The 20,588-nt window shown below is 39.5% G+C and overlaps 2 protein-coding genes across 5 annotated transcripts; one reads left to right on the top strand and one right to left on the bottom strand.

Moving 5' to 3' along the window:
- The first annotated feature begins 191 nt into the window (after nucleotides 1-191).
- vdac3 (voltage-dependent anion channel 3) lies at nucleotides 192-20,526 on the top strand. 2 transcript variants are annotated; one of them, XM_079896591.1, is made up of 10 exons: nucleotides 196-295; nucleotides 2,621-2,708; nucleotides 7,413-7,484; nucleotides 11,862-11,911; nucleotides 13,847-13,999; nucleotides 14,082-14,134; nucleotides 15,419-15,646; nucleotides 16,540-16,690; nucleotides 16,781-16,838; nucleotides 19,818-20,526. In XM_079896591.1, the coding sequence occupies exons 2-10, from the start codon at nucleotides 2,624-2,626 to the stop codon at nucleotides 19,907-19,909; spliced, it is 942 nt and encodes a 313-aa protein (XP_079752717.1). In that variant the 5' UTR covers nucleotides 196-295; nucleotides 2,621-2,623; the 3' UTR covers nucleotides 19,910-20,526. The 2 variants fall into 2 exon arrangements, with proteins under 2 accessions (XP_079752718.1, XP_079752717.1); XM_079896592.1 differs by lacking the exon at nucleotides 2,621-2,708 and having other exon boundaries at nucleotides 192-295.
- LOC307173436 (uncharacterized protein) lies at nucleotides 5,686-7,406 on the bottom strand. 3 transcript variants are annotated; one of them, XM_079896560.1, is made up of 3 exons: nucleotides 7,054-7,406; nucleotides 6,713-6,916; nucleotides 5,686-6,673 (listed from the first exon to the last, which is right to left on the bottom strand). In XM_079896560.1, the coding sequence occupies exons 1-3, from the start codon at nucleotides 7,345-7,347 to the stop codon at nucleotides 6,044-6,046; spliced, it is 1,128 nt and encodes a 375-aa protein (XP_079752686.1). In that variant the 5' UTR covers nucleotides 7,348-7,406; the 3' UTR covers nucleotides 5,686-6,043. The 3 variants fall into 3 exon arrangements, with proteins under 3 accessions (XP_079752686.1, XP_079752684.1, XP_079752685.1); XM_079896558.1 differs by having other exon boundaries at nucleotides 6,713-7,406; XM_079896559.1 differs by having other exon boundaries at nucleotides 5,686-6,916.
- Nucleotides 20,527-20,588: the final 62 nt, after the last annotated feature.

Here is a 20,588-nt window from a genome sequence, read left to right as displayed (position 1 = left end):
GCATGAACCCGATTCTACAGAATATTATAGTCTGTCTATCCGTCTGTCTCAGTGCGTTAATTAATTTAGAGAGAAAGATCTGGGAAAACAAATAATATGTTTTTCACAGAGAAATAAGATCTGCGAAATAAAGTTAAAAAATAATTTACGTTTACATAATCTAGGAGAAAGATGAAAACGCTGCGGACTGCGCACGCGCGGTTCACGCGCCTCCGTCGCGTTCTCCTTCAGTGTGTCCTCAGTCTCGCGCTGTTGTGCAGAAACACCGTCAGGCAAACCGACACGGCGAAACACGGTAGGCTTTACTGATTTACACTGAAACATTGCTCGATGCTCCAGAAAAACACAAGTGTTCAAAGACTCTTTTGAATTCTGCCGAGAAATAATGAGCGCTGTTGTTATTTTGTGCACTGGAGCTGTAGTTAATGAGACAGTTCGGGTTCAGGGCCGCAGAGACGTCATGACACTATAATAATACTGATGATAATAAAATCACTGTTACACACATCTACGTTTTATTCCTAAAACACGCATTTTAATTCTCATATTGGACTATTACGCGTCTAATCTAAGTGGTTTGACATGCAGTATGTCAGTGTTTCATCAAGGACACTGCTCGTGTAACTTTTGATTTTGACGGGTAACGTTATAAAATAGCGGATTGTGTTCCGCGCGCTGCCTCTGACATAACGGTCAGAATAAACTAATAAACCCGCTCATTAAAGCAGCAAACGCTCTCATTGATACTGATCATTGGTCTTTAAGATATCAAGCTGCTCCCGTTATTCGTTATCTGTGATCTGGGCGTTGTGCGTGCGTGCGTGCGTCGCGTCTATAATGCGCGATGGTTATGCAGCCTTGAGCGACTTTCTTTATTTGTGTGTTCGGTGTGTGTTGGGAAACTTAATGATCCAAAAACATGATAAAATCCACTAAAACAGCCTCAGATCGTCCATGTGTGTAAATGAGTGTATGTTGTGTATCGTGTTTCGCACGCATTGAACTCATTGTGACGTCTGCTATTGTTCTCTGCTCTGTCATTGTTTTCCTCTACATTATAAACAAGTTATTTTGTGAGGTAGGAGTTGTAAACGTCTTAACGATTATAATTTAATAATATGCAAATGTAAAAAAAATACAAAAAATAATTTTGGGCTAAAACCTGTTATAATAAAAACATTATGACATAGACTCTAATTGAAGCGTTAATTAATTAATTTAGTGTGAGTAAAAACCAAAACTGATAGTCAAGCAGAACTCAATGTAAACAGTACAAAATGTTGTTTATGCATTAAAGAGTTTTATATAAATAGCATTTAATAGTACAGTATGCATGCGTGTGTGTTTGAGTGGTTTGTTCCAGAATTATAGGGAAGGTGTCTAGTGTACAGACGATATTTTTATAGATATTTGCACTTTTCTGCTTCATGGATTATTGATTCTGCTAGTAAATGTAACCATCTGGTTTGTCTCCAGAGCACAGCACTCATCAACTCTATTACATGCATTTAAAAAGTAACTTTGTTCACAGATAAAGTTACTTTTTTAACGTATTGCTGGCATAAATACCTTTTATAACAGCTATTCATTCTCATCTGAGCAGTGCATGAAATTGGAGTCATTTTTATTAAATTATGCATTGCAAGGGTTAGTCATTATTGTGCCATAAAGCAGATATAAAACAATATTAAAAAATGATCAATTCTGCACATTGGTTAACTATAATAATCCTCTGTATGTGAATCAGTCAAAACATATGGATGTGCACAATAAACCAGCTTACCTTAACCCAACTTAAAGACACGTAACAGCCAGAATATGATTGCATAATAAAGACAGAAAGCTCTTAACGCAGATGTTTTGCATGATTAATCATGTTTAGTGCTCTATACGGCACACGTACAGCTTTTGCTGTGGATTGTCATTGAGATTGTGTGTTTTCCCATGAGCCTCTGACTGGGGATGTTCAGTGGATTTGTTCTTGATTGATGACTGTCTGGCTCCAGGCGGAGACCATGCGAGATGTTTTAGTGAATGACGAATAGCAGGTGGATTTTAAATAGCTTTTAATGCCGCTCTGATTCAGTGTTTATTGTTCACTATAGCCGAGACAGCAGTGGTCCAATCAGCATGCGACAGTTACAGAGGTACTGGTCATGTGATCTCAACATGGCGACCGCCATTAGATCTTTTTTTAAAACGCTGATACGAGTCGTTCATGCAATGCATGCATTATTTTAAACAGATCTGATAAAAGTGCAATTTGTTGTTTCTTAAGAAAGAACCGATGATGCATCCTGGTGTCAAAGTGTTCGGTGTTGAGGAAAACATTCCCCATTTCGTAACGCCTCGCGGTGTCAGATGAGTCTATTTTTGGAGTGTGTGTCTCGGGATCTGGGGGAAGGAGTGGGACACACGTTCTGTAAAGATTTCGTCTCAGGATCCCGTCTCCTGCGATCCGCCCCTTTTCCCATGGGCAGAGGTTGTCATGGCGACCCCCTCTGTCACTGCAGAGGTTGCCATGGCGACGCCCTTGGCCTGACCTCACTGACCCTCGATCTGTCGGGAGTCGGTGCGTGGTGGTTTACGGTGTGTGTTTGATTGTGATCTCTGACCCCAGATCATGTCTGAGAAAGGACAGAAGCAGAGACAGACACAAGTGAAAGGAGGCAGTGAGTCCTGCCATCACTGCAAGCCGAACACATGCGGTGAGTTACGGATAGATGATAGATAGATGGATAGATAGATGGATGGATGGATGGATGGATGAATGGATATATAGATAGATGGATATATGGATGACTCATCAATCATGATGTAAAAAAAAAAACAATCTCGTTTACAGTCCTGCTCTTATAATGCAAGAAGTCTATGGGGCAAAATACTGTATCGCCACAAGACTTAAAGTCTCATGCTGGGTACACACCAAAAGATAATCGGGCTGATTTTCCCCCTTTCGACAATCCTAGCTGTGTCCCGATTATCTTGATGGTTCTACAGATTATCTTATCAGATTTTCCCTTGATGTGCGGTGTGTTAAAAGTGTCCGATCCTGCTCGGAAGAACGTCGGAGCCGCCCCGATCGCGAATCGTAAATATTCAACATGTTTAAAGGGATAGTTCACTTTGAAATTAAATTTTGGTATGTTTTAGCTTACCTCAAGGGCATCCAAGATGTAGGTGTCTTTGTTTCCGCAGTAGTTTCAATTTTGATATTTTTAGGTCAAACCGTTCTTGTCTGTCAGTCCTATAATGCAGGTCTATGGTCACTGTCTCAAAGAGCATGCACAAAGAAGTCCAAATTAAACAATTCCCCATCGTAAGTACACATTGATGGCCTAAGACACGAAACGAGCGGTTTGTGTGAGAAAACGAACAGTATTTATATCGTTTTTACCTCTTGTACACAGCCACGTCCAAGTGATCTGAGGGCGCGCGCTAGTGATGCGCGGGTCGGCTTTTTTTCCAACCCGCGGGTCCCGCTTTTATGAAATTATTTGGCCCGCCCCAGCCCGCCCCGCACCACTGTATCTACTTTTACAACCCGCCCCGCCCCGCATCCGCAACCATTAAATAGACATAGCCTACTAGGCATTTTAATGTAAATGAAAACAGCCTTTATTTCAGCCTGAAAGTGCTTGGAAACATCACCATGTAAACTGGCAATAACGATTCTGAATATGAACCATAAATCAGGTCATATTAATAAGATAATGATTTAAACATTTTCAATATTTACAAAGCAGCGTTTGTATTCATCTAATTCATCATTCACCTTTTTTTCTTTTAATTATGTAAAATCCCGACCTCAATTTTTTCCGCACCTCATCTTCCATCTTCACTTTTATTTCTCCGTCTTTGTTGTTGTGGCTGGCAGCGCGAGCTGTGTCACGTGACGCAAAAGGTTTGGGGAAATCACGCAAGTTGCATTGCTATGGCCTTATCAAAGAACCTAAAATATGATTAGATTGATATTCCCAAATATTTAATATAGGCTGGACATTGCATGCAACATATATGGATTTTTATTTTATTTTGTTTTTAATGACCCGCCCCGCAAATAAAGTGACAATTTCTTTACCCGCGCCCCAACCCGACCCGGGGGCTACCCGCGGGGCCCGCGGGTTATGAGACGACCCGCGCATCACTAGCGCGCGCATCCTGGTGTGTGACGTGTGTGCAGACTGGTGCATAGATATATATACACTGGATGTCGCCTTGTCTACGGCAGTTCATTGGAACGAATGTCTTTAAGGCGACATCTAGTGTATATATATCTATGCACCAGTCTGCGCACACGTCACATGCGCCCGCGCCCTCAGATCACTTGGACGTGGCTGTGTTATAAGAGGTAAAAACGATATAAATACTGTTCGTTTTCTCACACAAAACGCTCGTTTCGTGTCTTAGGCCATCAATGTGTACTTAAGATGGGGAATTGTTTTAATTTGGACTCTGTGCATGCTCTTTGAGACAGTGACCACAGACCTGCATTATAGGACTGACAGACAAGAACGGTTTGACCTAAAAATATCAAAATTGAAACTACTGCGGAAAAAAAGACACCTACATCTTTGATGCCCTTGAGGTAAGCTAAAACATACCAAAATTTAATTTCAAAGTGAACTATCCCTTTAATATTTACGATCAGAAATCCTGATGTGTGTGGAGAACTCCGAGGACAAATGCACACTCGTTCTGGAGATTAACACGTGAAACAAAACAATATCCAATCAGAAAGCGAGATGATTGAAGACACGGTCATTCTCACACACACACACACACACACACACTTGCAGGAAGCTGAGTGTTAAGGGTTCAGTGACGTTCTATAGAGGGATTAAATAACTTTTTCTAAAGAGACAATAAATCCAATAAAGAATAAATAAAGACAATAAAGAATGAATATATTTCTGTATAAAAGGTTATATTTAATGATGGGTACAATGTTTTTTTTCACGTGAATTTTCTGTGAAAATCATTCCAAACACTATCATCACAATTTCCTCCTGCATATCGTCCGCCGTGCTTATTCTGAAGTCTCGCGAGATTTAGCGAGATTTCCTGTGTTCACAGTCGAGACTCTGGTTGAAAATCTGTGTGTGTGTGGTGTGCTGTCTTTGTCTCATCATGGCACACACACACTATAGGAGCAAAACGCTTAAATCTAGGATTTTTTGTCTTCATGTTTGTGGTCTATCACATTTTGAAAATCTTATAAGATGTAAAAAATCTTTTGGTGTGTACCCAGCATTAGAAAGACTTAACATGATGCTAGTGTGATAGAAATCACTTTACTAACCTTGTCTATGTCAGATATTTCTTTCCAACGTCTCTCCTGACCTGGAAAAGCTGGTGTTTATGCTAATTCTGCTACGGAGAGCTCCACGCTCACAGGAATTACACCTGCAATGCATCTTTCATTTCACCCAGTCTGCTGACATTCTGACTTAGACACTTCAGAGCTCAAATAAAACACTTTTTTGTGCAAAATAATTATTGTAAGTGCTTTTTTAAAATACGAGCAGTGCAGGTTTGCTTAAAACCCGCTGGTACACACATGCACCATACACTTCAGTTGTACTTGCATCACTGTAAACATGTTTTTTTGTTTTTTTCTGTGGTAATAGACAATATACTGTGGAATGAACCTGTAGTGAACCCAAAGCTTTTGTTGTATGTGTGTGTGAGCATAGAAACACACTTTGCTGTAGTTGATGCTAGTCTGACGCCGCTCATGTCCTTCAGTGTAAAGCTCCTTGCATTATTCTCGTCCGAAATTTTCTCACACACACACACACACACACACACACACACACACACACTGCCTCCGAAACTTTCGTCCATCAAAAAAAAAAATCGTATCAGGATCGATTTTCTGCGTTTTTCGTGTGTTTTGAAAATTCAGAGCCACCAAATGACGAATACGAAAATTTCGGACTCGGTGTGCAAGGACCTTAAGTGTGTGTAATGATGAGCGTTAGCATGTGACATCAGCAGCTGATGCTAAAACGGTAAGAGCAAACGTTGCACAACACCTGTGCTAGCATGCAGCTTCCTGCGCCGTGCCTGTCCTAGCCGTGTGTGTGTGTGAGACTGAACCGTAACCGTGTGTGTGTGAGACTGAACCGTGTGTGTGTGAGACTGAACCGTGTGTGTGTGAGACTGAACCGTGAGACTGAACCGTGTGTGTGTGAGACTGAACCGTGTGTGTGTGAGACTGAACTGTGTGTGTGTGTGTGTGTGTGTGAGACTGAACCGTGCGTGCGTGTGTGAGACTGAACCGTGCGTGTGTGTGTGTGTGTGTGTGAGACTGAACCGTGCGTGCGTGTGTGTGTGAGACTGAACCGTGTGTGTGTGTGTGTGAGACTGAACCGTGCGTGTGTGTGTGTGTGTGTGTGAGACTGAACCGTGCGTGTGTGTGTGTGTGTGTGTGAGACTGAACCGTGCGTGCGTGTGTGTGTGTGTGTGTGTGTGTGAGACTGAACCGTGTGTGTGTGAGACTGAACCGTGTGTGTGTGTGTGTGTGTGTGAGACTGAACCGTGTGTGTGTGTGTGTGTGAGACTGAACCGTGTGTGTGTGTGTGAGACTGAACCGTGTGTGTGTGTGTGTGTGTGTGAGACTGAGCCGTGTGTGTGTGTGTGAGACTGAACCGTGTGTGTGTGTGTGAGACTGAACCGTGTGTGTGTGTGTGTGTGTGTGAGACTGAACCGTGTGTGTGTGAGACTGAACCGTGTGTGTGTGTGTGTGAGACTGAACCGTGTGTGTGTGTGTGTGTGAGACTGAACCGTGTGTGTGTGTGTGAGACTGAACCGTGTGTGTGTGTGTGTGTGTGTGAGACTGAGCCGTGTGTGTGTGTGTGAGACTGAGCCGTGTGTGTGTGTGTGAGACTGAACCGTGTGTGTGTGTGTGAGACTGAACCGTGTGTGTGTGTGTGAGACTGAACCGTGTGTGTGAGACTGAACCGTGTGTGTGAGACTGAACCGTGTGTGTGTGTGTGTGTGTGTGTGTGTGTGAGACTGAACCGTGTGTGTGTGTGTGTGAGACTGAACCGTGTGTGTGTGAGACTGAACCGTGTGTGTGTGTGTGAGACTGAACCGTGTGTGTGTGTGTGAGACTGAACCGTGTGTGTGTGAGACTGAACCGTGTGTGTGTGTGTGAGACTGAACCGTGTGTGTGTGAGACTGAACCGTGTGTGTGTGTGTGAGACTGAACCGTGTGTGTGTGAGACTGAACCGTGTGTGTGTGTGTGAGACTGAACCGTGTGTGTGTGTGTGAGACTGAACCGTGTGCTGCTGCTGGTGGTTGTTGACCGTTGTAAACATGTTGCACAACCTCTCGTGCATGATGTCACATGGCTGGTGACTCTAAAGACTCGGTTTAAAGTGTCCTCTTGTCTCTTTCTGTCCAGCAAACATGGCCGTCCCTCCTGCATACGCTGACCTCGGCAAATCTGCCAAAGACATCTTCAGCAAAGGATATGGTGAGTGACAACCACAAAGAATCACTGCCAAACAAACACCAACACAAACTATTCATTTTTTAATAGTATATACAGTATATGGAGCAGCTAATATATATATATATATATATATATATATATATATATATATATATACAGTATATATCATATATGTGACCCTGGATCACGTCACCAGTCTCGAGTCGCACGGGGATATCTGTGGCAATAGCCAACAATACAGTGTATGGGTCAAAATTATCCATTTTTCTTTTATACCAAAAATCATTAGGATATTAAGTAAAGACAAGGCTTAATTTGAGCCGGAACACGCCGGAACATGTTCCGGCACCTCCGACATTGGATCCGGAACCTTTTTTATTGGATCCGGCACCTCCCGTGTCAATAAAATTAATTGCCTAAATGAAATAAAATAAAATTACTGTTTTAGTGTTCAATGTTTGTGACACATGACTTGCGCGCTTGTTGTACGAGTTGAGATTGATGTTAGCCTCGATCGTTTCACTCAGGGGAAAAATGTCAAAAAGACGCTAGACAGTCAGATCCCAAACAAGCAAAAATCGTTTCTGCTGATCAAAAAGGAGACCACGGTGGACACAGTAGCCTAGTATCGACATTATATCTCGTTATTTCGACATAATAAGGGGACATTCTAATCTGCCACATTAAGCGTTCTTATAATGGTTTTCTATATATGGGAGGAAAATGCTTAACGTGTAAATGCGTTCATATTATGGGCTCATCTGATTTTTTGTACATAGCATATTTGTCAGGATTTTAGTATCATAATGATTAATAACGCACAATTATCCGTGAACTTGATTTGAACAAATGCCTTTCACTTGTGTGTGCAAAATTCAGAATTAAATTAATGTGCAGAAATGTGTACAAATAGAGAGTATGTAGGCCTACTATGCCGTTGTAGCCATTAAAAAAGCGCATTTATTTTCATATTTGTTAAAATATTATAATGTTTTTTTTTTTTCATTTATGTTGATTTATGAAAAGTGAACAGCACGACCGAGTAAGATAGGATGCGCAATATGAGACATGGAGCGGGTCAGACATGATTTTGTCCGTTGAAGTTGAAGTTGTTTAGAAAGCCTTTCTTTAAAGTGAATTTCGTTTTGTATAAATTGTATCTTAATTTTAATCAAATTTTCATCAACCATTTGCCTGTAGGCCTATTTATTGAATACGAAACAAATATAACGGAGGCGCGTGAACTGCAGCACGAAACTCAGTGTATGCCTCACACAGACATGACAAATACATCAAATACACAAAGCTTGAAATGTCTTTAAACGAAATAATTCAAAACGAAAAAGGAAAAAGGCTCGATTATGTAATCCATTAGGCCTATTTATGTGCATTTCTCTCTATAAGTGCGTTCACACAGAGATGGCGATCGTCAACTTCATCTTTGCAGCTGAGTCGACACTTTTAGAGAAAACACTTTATTGTTTTTATTAATAAAAATCAATACACGCGTCACCGGATTTACAGATGCACGCACACATATTATTTCGAAATAACGAGATCATTTGTTGAAATAACAGTCATTATTATTAATTTATTTGTTCTATCTGTAATAAAATAAATAAATAAACATTATTATTAATAATAGCCTACATCTTTTAGAATATTTGATTGAATGCTGAATGTTATTTAAGTAGCCTACTTGTTCAATTTAATAAAATTAAAACTTTAATTGTGATCATTAACATAACTGAATATTAAATATTTAGTGGCCAAGTTTTGCGCAGCTCCCCGTCAATGATCTATCTATAGCACCCACTCAGCTGGCGCTGTCCCTGCAGAGAAGCTACGTAGGCAGTGTAATTATTATTATTTTTTTTTTTTTTGTTCCGTTACCTCCAACCCCCGTTTTGAGTCGCCGGATCCACCCCCCCTCTGCGCTCCGGGACCTCCCACTTTACAAATTAAGCACTGAGTAAAGATCATGTTCCATGAAGATATTTAGTAAATTTCCTACCGTAAATATATAAAACATGTATTTCTGTGAGTGAATGCTGCACAATCGCCAACATAAATGATCAACTTTAAAGGAGATTTTCTCAATGTTTCGATTTTTTTTGCACCCTCAGATTCCAGATTTACAATAGTTGTATCTCGACCAAATATTGGTCATAACAAACCACACATCAATGGAAAGATTATGTATTCAGCTTTCATGTAATGTATAAATCTAAATTTAAAGAGATCCAGGGTCACATATTCAGAATTAATGCAGTTATATTTCTGTATGTAGATGTTTGCAGCTGCTCGTTGTAATATGATATTACTAACACGACAGAATCAATACTGCCCTCTGACAGATGGGTTCGTGTCAAAGGTTAAACGACAGGAAAGAGTTCTAGAAGAAATAGACCGTCTCGTTTCCTTCGCTGAGACTCATGGGAATCATAATAACACTCTCTGGAAACATTGACTTCCACACAGATTGAGAGCATCTTCATAGAATATTTTTTAGCATTTAGATTCGATTAGACCAGGGGTGGGCAAACTTTTTGGCTCAAGGTCCACACTGGGTTTTAAAATTTGACAGAGGGCCGGCCCAGTAGCAGATTATGAAACACGATCTCATGAAAGTGCGTATCTGTACCACGAATTTTATTTCTCGTGCCATTTATATGCCAAAATGTTTTTTGCGTGCATATGCTACGCACTGTAAACCCCTAGGATTAGGGCTGCGGAGTGCGTGCCTATTACACGCCGTAAAGTGCGTAACATATGCACGCGAAAACTGCGTATCATAAGCACTACTCAAATACAATACGTGGTATTCGCAATTTCATGAGATCGGGCTGAGCAAATACGTTGTGGCAACGTCTGCGCGAAATTCACCAACTGAGAGACGACATTCTGACAATACATTATTTATGCTAGATATCCCCCATTTAGCATGTTATGTTTTGAGGTTAATTTTTAATTAGTCAGATGTTAGATAATTATAGCCTATACTTTTTAAATATTGTTTATCCTTATTATTATTTAATGGGCCTAACAGTAAATTAGAAACAAAACACCTGCAAGTGTACACTTAGAAAAGTAAAAATGACAGAAAATTACGTTAATTCAACTTTATTAAAATTGCATATGGCATCAATTTGCACTTCCAAAAGTCATACATTTGTGGAAAAAAACGAAATAAACGAATGTATAAATTTATTTTATGTATAATAAAATAAAACATAAAAAGCAAAGGCAGATCAGAACATTTAATGAACAAAACCGGGTTCTGTACATGGCAGACAGGGGAGCGTAGTCGAAAGCCGGGCGATAAAGAGCAGGCGATAAAAGACGGAATCAGTCAGGATACATCCAAAAATCCAGAGGAGCAAAGAAACTAAATAGCAGACAAATCAAAGGAAAAACTAAACAGGTGTGCAAGCGGTTACCAAACATGTTTTTCTCCGTAAGTTTCCAAAAAAGGAAAAAACATTAACGTGCAACAAGTCTATGCGCTTATGTCGCTGTCTGTTTGGTTTCCATGGTGACGCGTCATTGCATGTTACGTGACACCGCAGCCACAACAGCGCTGAATGAATGATGATCTGCTTTTATGTCATTTTTCCTTTTTTACATTTGTTAGCTATGGCATGAAATATCTGATATTCTGATTGTCAAATATATGCAACGCAATATATATGTATATATATAACACAAAGTATTGCAAGAAAAAGGCAAAATGAACACGATTATAAGACAATTTTTTAAATACTCGACGGGCCGGACTAAACAGCCTAACGGGCCGTATGTGGCCCGCGGGCCGTAGTTTGCCCACCCCTGGATTAGACTGTAAAATTAGCTCAAAACCAATATTATTATTAGTCATTATCTGATGGATGAGCCAGGATTATATATTTTCATTTTAAGATTATCAGCTTTATGCATTTAGTTGACTTAGATGCTTTTTTTTATTCAATGCCACAAGAACAAGAGGGATTGTAGATAGTCACATAATAAGTACATTTAACATTTTAAGATTTTTAAGGAACTTAATATTTTTGTTCCTCAAGGATGCATGAAATTGATTAAAAGTGACAGTAAAGACATTTATAATGTTACAAAAGATTCTATTTAAAATAAATGCTGTTCTTTTGTACTTTCTATTCATCAAAGAATTAAAACAACATGTATCACAGTTTCCACAACATTTGAACTTTTATATGAACATAGATTTTTTTATATGATACAAAACTTTTAGCTCTCTCTCTCTCTCTCTCTCTCTCTCTCTCTCTCTCTCTCTCTCTCTCTCTCTCTCTCTCTCTCTCTCTCTCTCTCTCTCTCTCTCTCTCTCTCTCTCTCTCTCTCTCTCTCTCTCTCTCTCTCTCTCTCCCCCTCCCTCCCGCTCAGGCTTTGGAACTGTTAAGCTGGACCTGAAGACCAAGTCTCAGAGTGGAGTTGTGAGTTGCTCTTTTTCTCTCTGTTTCTTCACTAACACACTAAATGCACACGTGTAGACGGCACATGACTGATGATCATGGTGGATGTCGAAGTATCGTGGCTCTGTCCTCTGATATCTTCACTGTGTGCTTTTATGCAAGAGTTATTTTCCTCGTCACTGTTGATCTTTTTTAAACTCAGTTCATGTTTACTTGTGAACATCCTCTTCCTGTAAGAAACATCTTTCAGGCGTTCAGCATGTTGATTCAGTGAGAGTTGCAGATGTGTGTGTGAGAGAGAGTGTGTGAGAGTGTGTGTGAGAGAGTGAGTGTGTGAGAGAGTGAGTGTGTGAGAGAGTGAGTGTGTGAGAGAGTGAGTGTGTGAGAGAGTGAGTGTGTGAGAGAGTGTGTGTGTGTGTGTGTGTGTGTGCGAGTGTGTGTGTGCGAGTGTGCGTGTGTTAGCGTGTGTGTGCGTGTGTTAGCGTGTGTGAGCTTGTGTGAGCTTGTGTGAGCTTGTGTGAGAGTGTGTGAGAGTGTGTGAGAGTGTGTGAGAGTGTGTGTGAGAGTGTGTGAGAGTGTGTGAGAGTGTGTGAGAGTGTGTGAGAGTGTGTGAGAGTGTGTGAGTGTGAGAGTGTGTGAGTGTGAGAGTGTGTGAGAGTGTGTGAGAGTGTGTGAGAGTGTGTGAGAGTGTGTGAGAGTGTGTGAGAGTGTGTGTGAGTGTGTGTGTGCGCGAGTGTGTGCAAGAGTGAGTGTGGGTGTGTGAGCGTGTGTGAGAGTGTGTGAGAGTGTGTGAGAGTGTGTGAGAGTGTGAGAGTGTGTGTGAGAGTGTGTGTGAGAGTGTGTGTGAGAGTGTGTGTGAGAGTGTGTGTGAGAGTGTGTGTGAGAGTGTGTGTGAGAGTGTGTGTGAGAGTGTGTGTGTGGGTGTGCGTGGGTGTGCGTGAGTGTGCGTGAGTGTGCGTGAGTGTGCGTGAGTGTGCGTGCGTGAGTGTGCGTGCGTGAGTGTGCGTGCGTGAGCGTGCGTGAGTGTGCGTGCGTGAGTGTGCGTGCGTGAGTGTGCGTGCGTGAGTGTGCGTGCGTGAGTGTGCGTGCGTGAGTGCGTGAGTGTGCGTGCGTGAGTGTGCGTGCGTGAGTGTGCGTGCGTGAGTGCGTGCGTGAGTGAGTGTGCGTGCGTGAGTGCGTGAGTGTGCGTGCGTGAGTGTGCGTGCGTGAGTGTGCGTGCGTGAGAGTGCGTGAGAGTGCGTGAGAGTGTGTGTGTGCGCGAGAGTGTGAGTGTGGGTGTGTGAGTGTCTGTGAGTGTGTGTGTGTGTGTGTGTGTGTGAGAGAGAGTGTGTGTTAGTGTCTGTGTGTGTGTGTGTGGCTCCTGTATCTCTTTAATTCCACATGTGTGTATGTGTTTCCTAACCTCCTTCTTTCTGTCTTTCTTGCTCTCTGTGTCGGACGCCGGTGTCAGATGGTAAGACTGAGATGTTTTACAAGAGGATGTGAATCTGTTTCTACTGTGTGTCTCTATCAGCGGCTCCAGCTAATTCTGTTCTTCACTAATGTTGGGAAAGTCTTGACAGTTCTCTGTGAGAACAATGTTAACTTACAAGCCCTTATTAAGCAGAACATTCCCATAATTCAGTTTAAACCAGTTAACTGTGAAATGCTCAACTTTTTAACACTCTTTCCTGTTTACAAATGTGCATCGAGAAAGATAAACGTCATATTAAGCTTTAGTCTATGTAAAGCTTGTGTCCGACTACCAAAGTCTTGCATTAAAAACAAATTGTGCAACAAAATACTGAGTTAAAAACTAACTAGTGAAACTTCATGAGCCCAACCCTTTCTTCAATTCCTGTTAATCTGTGAATCCCTCCTCTTCCTCTCTCCCACAGTTCTGCATCCCTCTCTCTATTGTTCTTCCTCTCTTTCCCTGCATCCTTTCACCTCCTGTGTTTCCCTCTCGTTTCTCAGGAGTTTTCCACCGGCGGCTCCAGTAACACCGACACCGGAAAGGCGGCTGGAAACCTGGAGACCAAGTACAAAGTGAAGGATCTGGGCTTGAGTTTGAACCAGAAGTGGAACACGGATAATGTCCTGACATCCGAAGTGACTCTGGAAGATCAGGTGAGTCCAGTCGTGATTTCTAACACATGCGTAAACGGTTTAAAGAGTGTGTAATGCAGTATCTTGTCTTGTGTCTGTGAAGCTGGCCAAAGGTCTGAAGCTGGGACTGGAAACTTCGTTTGTGCCCAACACCGGGTACGTGATCTCTCTCCAGCAACAGATAGAGTTTACTTTAATAAATAAGTGACTTTTTCTTTAATAAAAGTATCATTTTGTTGATTTTGGATTATGCATTTTGAAACGTGACAGTTGTTAATTGTGTTCACATTTTCAATATTTATAACGACGTCCTGAATATTAATTTAAGATAATGAGTATAAATTATATTTAGTTGTTCGTATATTTTTTAAATGACAAAACTGAGCCTAAAGACAAAAGAAGAATTTTTGAATTAAAATTTTCAAAGCCAAATACTCAGTATTAATGAAATATATATATATATATTTTTTTTATTATATTAAATACATTCTCATATATATATATATATATATACACACACACACACACACATATACAGTATATATATATACACAAAATATATATATATATATATAATTTGTATTTTTCATACATTACCATAATTCAGTTTAAACCCAAATATTCAGTACTTTAATGAAATGAAATTAACAATTAAATGAACAATAAATTTATATATACAATTATTAAATATATATGTAATTGTTCATTTCATTTATATATATATATATATATATATATATATATATATATATATATATATATATATTAGGGCTGTTAAACGATTACGTTTGTTTTTACATAATACATGTGTGTGTACGGTGTATAATTATTTTCTATATATAAATACGCACACATGCATGTATATATTTAAGAAATATTTGCATGTATATACTGTGTATATATATTTATATTATATATAATTTAGATTATATATAAATATTTTATATATAAATAACACATTTTCTTAAATATATATATATGCATGTGTGTGTATTTATATATAGAAAATAATTATACTCCATACACACACATAAATTATGTAAACACAAACTTTTATTTTGGATGCGATTAATCGCGATTAATCGTTTGACAGCCCTAATATATATATATATATACACACACACACACACACACACACACACAATTATTAATTATATATGTAATTGTGAATTTCATTTATATGTATGTATATATATATATATATATATATATATATATATATATATATATATATATATATATATATATATATATATATATATATATATAAATATAAATTAATAATATATAAATTATTATAATATAAAATGTATTTATTTATTTTTTATTCAATACTTCCCATGTTAAAATTCATTAATTTCAATCCAGTGAAGAATGTTAGTCTCAGTGAACTGCTCCCAGTAAGTGTTGAACACGTCACCCTCTCTCTGACCTCTTCAGGAAGAAGAGCGCTAAGCTGAAGACGGGATACAAGCGTGATTTCATGAACGCGGGATGTGATCTAGATTTCGACCTGGCCGGCCCCACGGTTCACGCCGCCGCGGTTCTGGGTTACGAAGGCTGGCTGGCCGGTTACCAGATGGCCTTCGACACGGCCAAGTCCAAACTCGCCCAGAACAACTTCGCTTTGGGCTACAAGGCAGGAGACTTCCAGCTACACACCAATGTGTGAGGAAACTAACTAATTACGCCATATTGCACGACACCTTGCATTTTCTCCCATTCATGAGTAATAGGAGTGAAGTTTATACATCTAAAGTCTTTGGTTTGAGTCAGAAATCTCCACTTCACCAACTTTACAAACTTTAGTTTTATTCCTATCTATATTCTGAAGGGTTTGTTCATGTCATACGCCTGGTTTATGACATTTTATTCCTAAAAACTTTTTACATTTTTCTGGTTGTTTCTGAGTTTTTAAAAGAGATAATCGATAATCCCCTCTGATAGAACCTTTAATATGGCACTGAAATAAAACAATAAGTTTGAACCTGGCTTTATTCAGATTCTCTTCTGTATTTAATTAGAATAATGCCTTGTTTGTACATACAATTTCATAAAACCTTTTATACAAAACAATTATCTTAATGTACTGTGATTAATCACCTGGGGAAAGTATAATATATATATATTAGTTCATTTTTACTCTTGCTTAAACTCTGAAAAAGCATCCTGTTATTTTTAAGAATTATTAAAGTTTTTATAAATAGTTTGAATTCATTTTAATTTTCCAGCAAAGTTTTAGTAATTTTGTTGTGTTTGTCAATTTTAATCATTTTTTATTTAATAAAAAGTTAATTTTAGTACATTGTTAAACTAAATGAAAATAAGAAATGTTCCCCTGTTAACTAGCTGAAATAAAATGCTCACATTTTTTCTTAATATTTTATTTTATTAATATAATTTTATTTTTTTAATGGTTTTATTTTTATTTACTATAGTAACCCTGGCTCTTAGTGCCAATGAGACGTGATTAACAAACAGTATTTATTCTCCTGAAAGTAATGGGGTGTGTGTGTGTGTGTGTGTGTGTGTGTGTGTGTGTGTGTGTGTGTGTGTTGCAGTAATGATGGCACAGAGTTCGGCGGCTCCATCTATCAGAAGGTGAACGGTCAGCTGGAGACGGCAATAAATCTGGCCTGGACCGCGGGCAGTAACAACACACGCTTCGGCATCGCCGCCAAATACCAGCTAGACAAAGACTCCTCCATCGCTGTGAGTCTACAGAACACCCTCCCGTCACTGTCCTTCCAAAACTGACAAACATTACTGACGCTTGATGCCAATGTGTGTGTCTCTCTTCAGGCCAAAGTGAATAACGCTAGTCTGGTTGGAGTAGGATACACACAGAGCCTTCGGCCAGGTAACCAAACACTTTTATTTGTTTAAAAATCAGGCTTTAAATATGTCATATTATGTCTTTTACAAAGGCTTGATTTTGTTTTTGGGCTCTACTGGAATAAGTTTTCATGCTTGAATGGCCTGGTGAGGGAAAGAACTACAATCCCATGAAGCATTGCGAACAGCATGATCGAATTAAAAATGATGGAGAAATATAAAACTACTCATTTACAAATGTTGATTATATATATATTATATATATAATCAATTTTATATATATATATATATATATATATATATATATATATATATATATATATATATATATATATATATATATATATATATATATATATATATATATATATATATAATATATATATATTTATTTATTTTTTTATTTTTTATTTTTTTTTTTATTTTTTTTTTTTTTTCTTGTTTGTTTTTTTGTTTATTGGAAAATATGCATATGTATATATATATATATATATATATATATATATATATCTACTGTATAAAAATTTAAGATTTTAAGAGCGTAGGGAGATCGACTTTGTCATTCGCAGTGCTTGATGGGAGTGGGCGGAGCTAAAGAGCTATTTTGGGTTTTTTTGTGCTTTTTTCGACTCTCTGATTGGTGGAATTTTCTCTACAGCATCTTTTCACCAGAAATTCCACTGTTAACCACTATTATTAAAAAAAAATAAACTGAAATAACAGGCTGACGGCTTCAGCAGAAGCAAATACCACTGATTAAAGGGGCATTCCACCCATTTGAACATTGTTTTTTATTTAAAGTGGGTCATATATGTAGTCGAAATGTAAAATAAATTTTGAATTTGGTGCCTTCGTGACCGAGGAAAGACAAAAAATAACTTCAGGACGCATTTGTATGAAAGACAACAACTCCCACAATGCACCACATTGGACAGCTCCGCAAACCACTCCCACTAATCCAGAAAGCGCATATCTGAAATACAAAATGTCTAGTTAGTTGGCGAACTCATTAGTGCATTACTCCTCGTTTGTATTTCTTTCGAAAAGGTGAATTATTGCATGGTACCTGGATGTTCAGTCAGAACATATGCGGTGCGAAACTAGGATAGTTCTCAACACAAACGTCCGTGTCCTCGTCTGATTCAGAGATTTCGTCCAGGAGAATTTGTCATCGTTGAAATTCTTTGCCGCAGACGGACTCTATCTCTGTGTTCGTAGCGGTTCGTAGTTGCATAGTGAGATCACCGGCGCCACCAGTCCGCCCTAACTCGAGCCAGTCCGGACTCCTCGTCCGCGGCAGGCAGGTCTTCTGCCTCGGCTGCTCTTCGCTATAATCCGGCTTGTAAAGGTAGCCACAAACACCTGATTCAAGCATCAGACTTCCGAAATCCTCTTCTTCTATATCATATTGAGCACTCTCCTCCGCTATTGTCATAACTTTACATCTGTCTCCACAGCGCCTGTTAGCTTAGCTTCAAACAAGATGGAGGATATTGCTTTCAGTTTCAGAGAGTAAAGTCCCACCCACTGATCTGTAATAGGTCTGTAGCGTGAGCGGGTCCCGCCCCCTGGGAAAGATGAGGAACTAGTGCTTGTAGTCTCAACAGAAATCCCCCCCTCTTACACTTCCTCCTACAATGACGCAAAATGACGATTTTTGCGTCATTGTAGGAGGAAGTGTAAAAGGTAAATAACGGATTTCTCCCGTCTCAGGGGAAAATGAGAGAGTGTTGCACGACCATTCAATAGTATGACTGGGTTTCTAACAATGCAAAGCTTAATGCAAATGGGTGGAGTGTCCCTTTAACAACCTCGTCGCTCACAGTAGGGCTGTCTTTAAAGGTGTATAAGTTATCGTTTAAAATCTAATTCCTTATGGAGAAAATTAGTTTTTATTTCCAGAAATCGACTGTTGACCTTTATGAAGCCCCTCCTTCTGAAAAGCACACTGTGCTCTGATTGGTCGGCTGGATCAGTGTGTTGTGATTGGTCGAGCGCTTGGGAAATGCCCCACCCCTTACCATAACCACCAGTTTCAACACACTACTAACTAAAGGTGTGTTGGACATCGGCTGCGGCTGGATGTAACCGATCGGCGAGAGTAGCCGCGTGCAGGCGGGGAGGAGCTGCAAACGGAGACGTGAAGTCGGACACTTTCTGATTCCCGTGGTGACCGCTCACGTGGTGTTTGCATACTTTACCACAGCTGAAGTGAAATAAATGCAATATTTGCCAAATAATAGATGTTTCAGAGACATTTTCATTCAATACTTTATGTACTGCTTCATACAGCGTCTGTTTGAACAAGAATAAAGTTCAACATAAGCTACTATCAATGAAGTGGAGTCTACGTTTTTTAATCAGTTTTAATTTGATAAACATGACACAATATAACATCGCAACGACATGAAAAGAGTGTTTACTGTTATAAAAAAACTGATTTGAGACCTTTAGAGGAACTAAAGGTGTTCGAATAAACACGAAACACACGTGATCGTTGTCATGCAGTGAATCCGGCCAATCGTGGAACAGCTGTGTCGTCATCAGCCCTCGTGCAGCCGCTCTTGAGAAGCTGCGCTGGCTGAGTTCTCCGGCTACTCTCGAATCGCTCTCGCGGTACTTTGATGGCACACGTCACAGTCACGTGGTGTCGGCGCTGTATCAAGTCGGACAAAATTTCTAACCAGCATGCACTGCTTTAAGTCAGCCGCCGATCGGTCTGCGCAGAGCTGCATGAAGTCGAACAAGCCTTAACTCTACCAGGCCCCGTCCCTTTATTCTGCGTATTAATTATTTAAATGAGGAATATTGTGACGTGTTCGTTTCCTGGAAGAAACTCAAGATACAATGGAGGCGGAAGAGTGAAGAACTCTGACACTGATATAGAGAAGAACTCAAACAGCAACATTACACACTAAAGAGAGATGTAAAAAGCATAATAGGTCCTCTTTAAATCTTTAATAAGTGCCAATGAAGCATAATGAATGTCTTGTATCTTCTGCAGGTGTGAAGCTCACTCTATCTGCTCTGATCGACGCCAAGAACTTCAACGCCGGAGGACACAAGGTGGGCATGGGCTTCGAGCTGGAGGTGTAACGACGGACGGACAGAAGCAGAGAGGCATCAACGGAAAGAAAAGAAACACGGGAAGCTGACAGCACGACTTCAGCGCATGCTAAAACACACTTTCCCCCTGTAATTCCTGGTTAACTAATCTGGCCTTAAACCCTCTAGAACCTCAACCAATAAGAAACAGGATCACCAGTCACATGATTTCTGTCCACACCAATCCTCCATCACCAGCTCACTATGTGACAACATATCATAGCAATTATTTACGTTACACACGTGGCACCATATCATTTGTTGTTTTTAAATTGGACTAGATAAATATCCTAGTTGTTTTTAGTTTCTGAACCGTCACACAGGAGCTGATGTGTCTGTAGTGCTTATAGTGAAAGAGTTTAATGGTACTCTCTGAATGTCAAGCCCCTCTCACTCACATTCGTCCACTTTCATTGCCAATCATGTATTTATCACACACAAAATGGTTGTCTTATGTTTGTGGGCTGGAGTTATTAGAGGACGCTCCATGACCTTCTCTGTATTTCTTGTTTTTATTCCCATTATAAAATCTGATTTATGTTAAAAAGAGAGGACTAGAAGAAACCGATGTTGTGGAAATTAATAAAGAGGAACGTTGACTGAATTAACTTTATTCTCATTTGCTTTTTATCCTTGTTAGAAGTATTAAAAAATGAAATTTTTAAAATTA

Source organism: Squalius cephalus, assembly GCF_949319135.1.
Source record: "Squalius cephalus genome assembly, chromosome: 16".
NCBI classification, from domain to species: domain Eukaryota; kingdom Metazoa; phylum Chordata; class Actinopteri; order Cypriniformes; family Leuciscidae; genus Squalius; species Squalius cephalus.
This window is presented reverse-complemented; position numbering and strand designations above follow the sequence as displayed.

Coding starts and splice junctions, on each gene's coding strand:
- vdac3 (XM_079896591.1), top strand. CDS start 2,624: ATGTCTGAGAAAGGACAGAAGCAGAGACAGACACAAGTGAAAGGAGGC. Junction 2,709..7,412: donor CTGCAAGCCGAACACATGCG/GTGAGTTACGGA, acceptor CTTTCTGTCCAG/CAAACATGGCCGTCCCTCCT. Junction 7,485..11,861: donor CATCTTCAGCAAAGGATATG/GTGAGTGACAAC, acceptor CCTCCCGCTCAG/GCTTTGGAACTGTTAAGCTG.
- LOC307173436 (XM_079896558.1), bottom strand. CDS start 7,347: ATGCACGAGAGGTTGTGCAACATGTTTACAACGGTCAACAACCACCAG. Junction 6,674..6,712: donor TTCAGTCTCACACACACACG/GTTCAGTCTCAC, acceptor CACACGGTTCAG/TCTCACACACACACACACGG.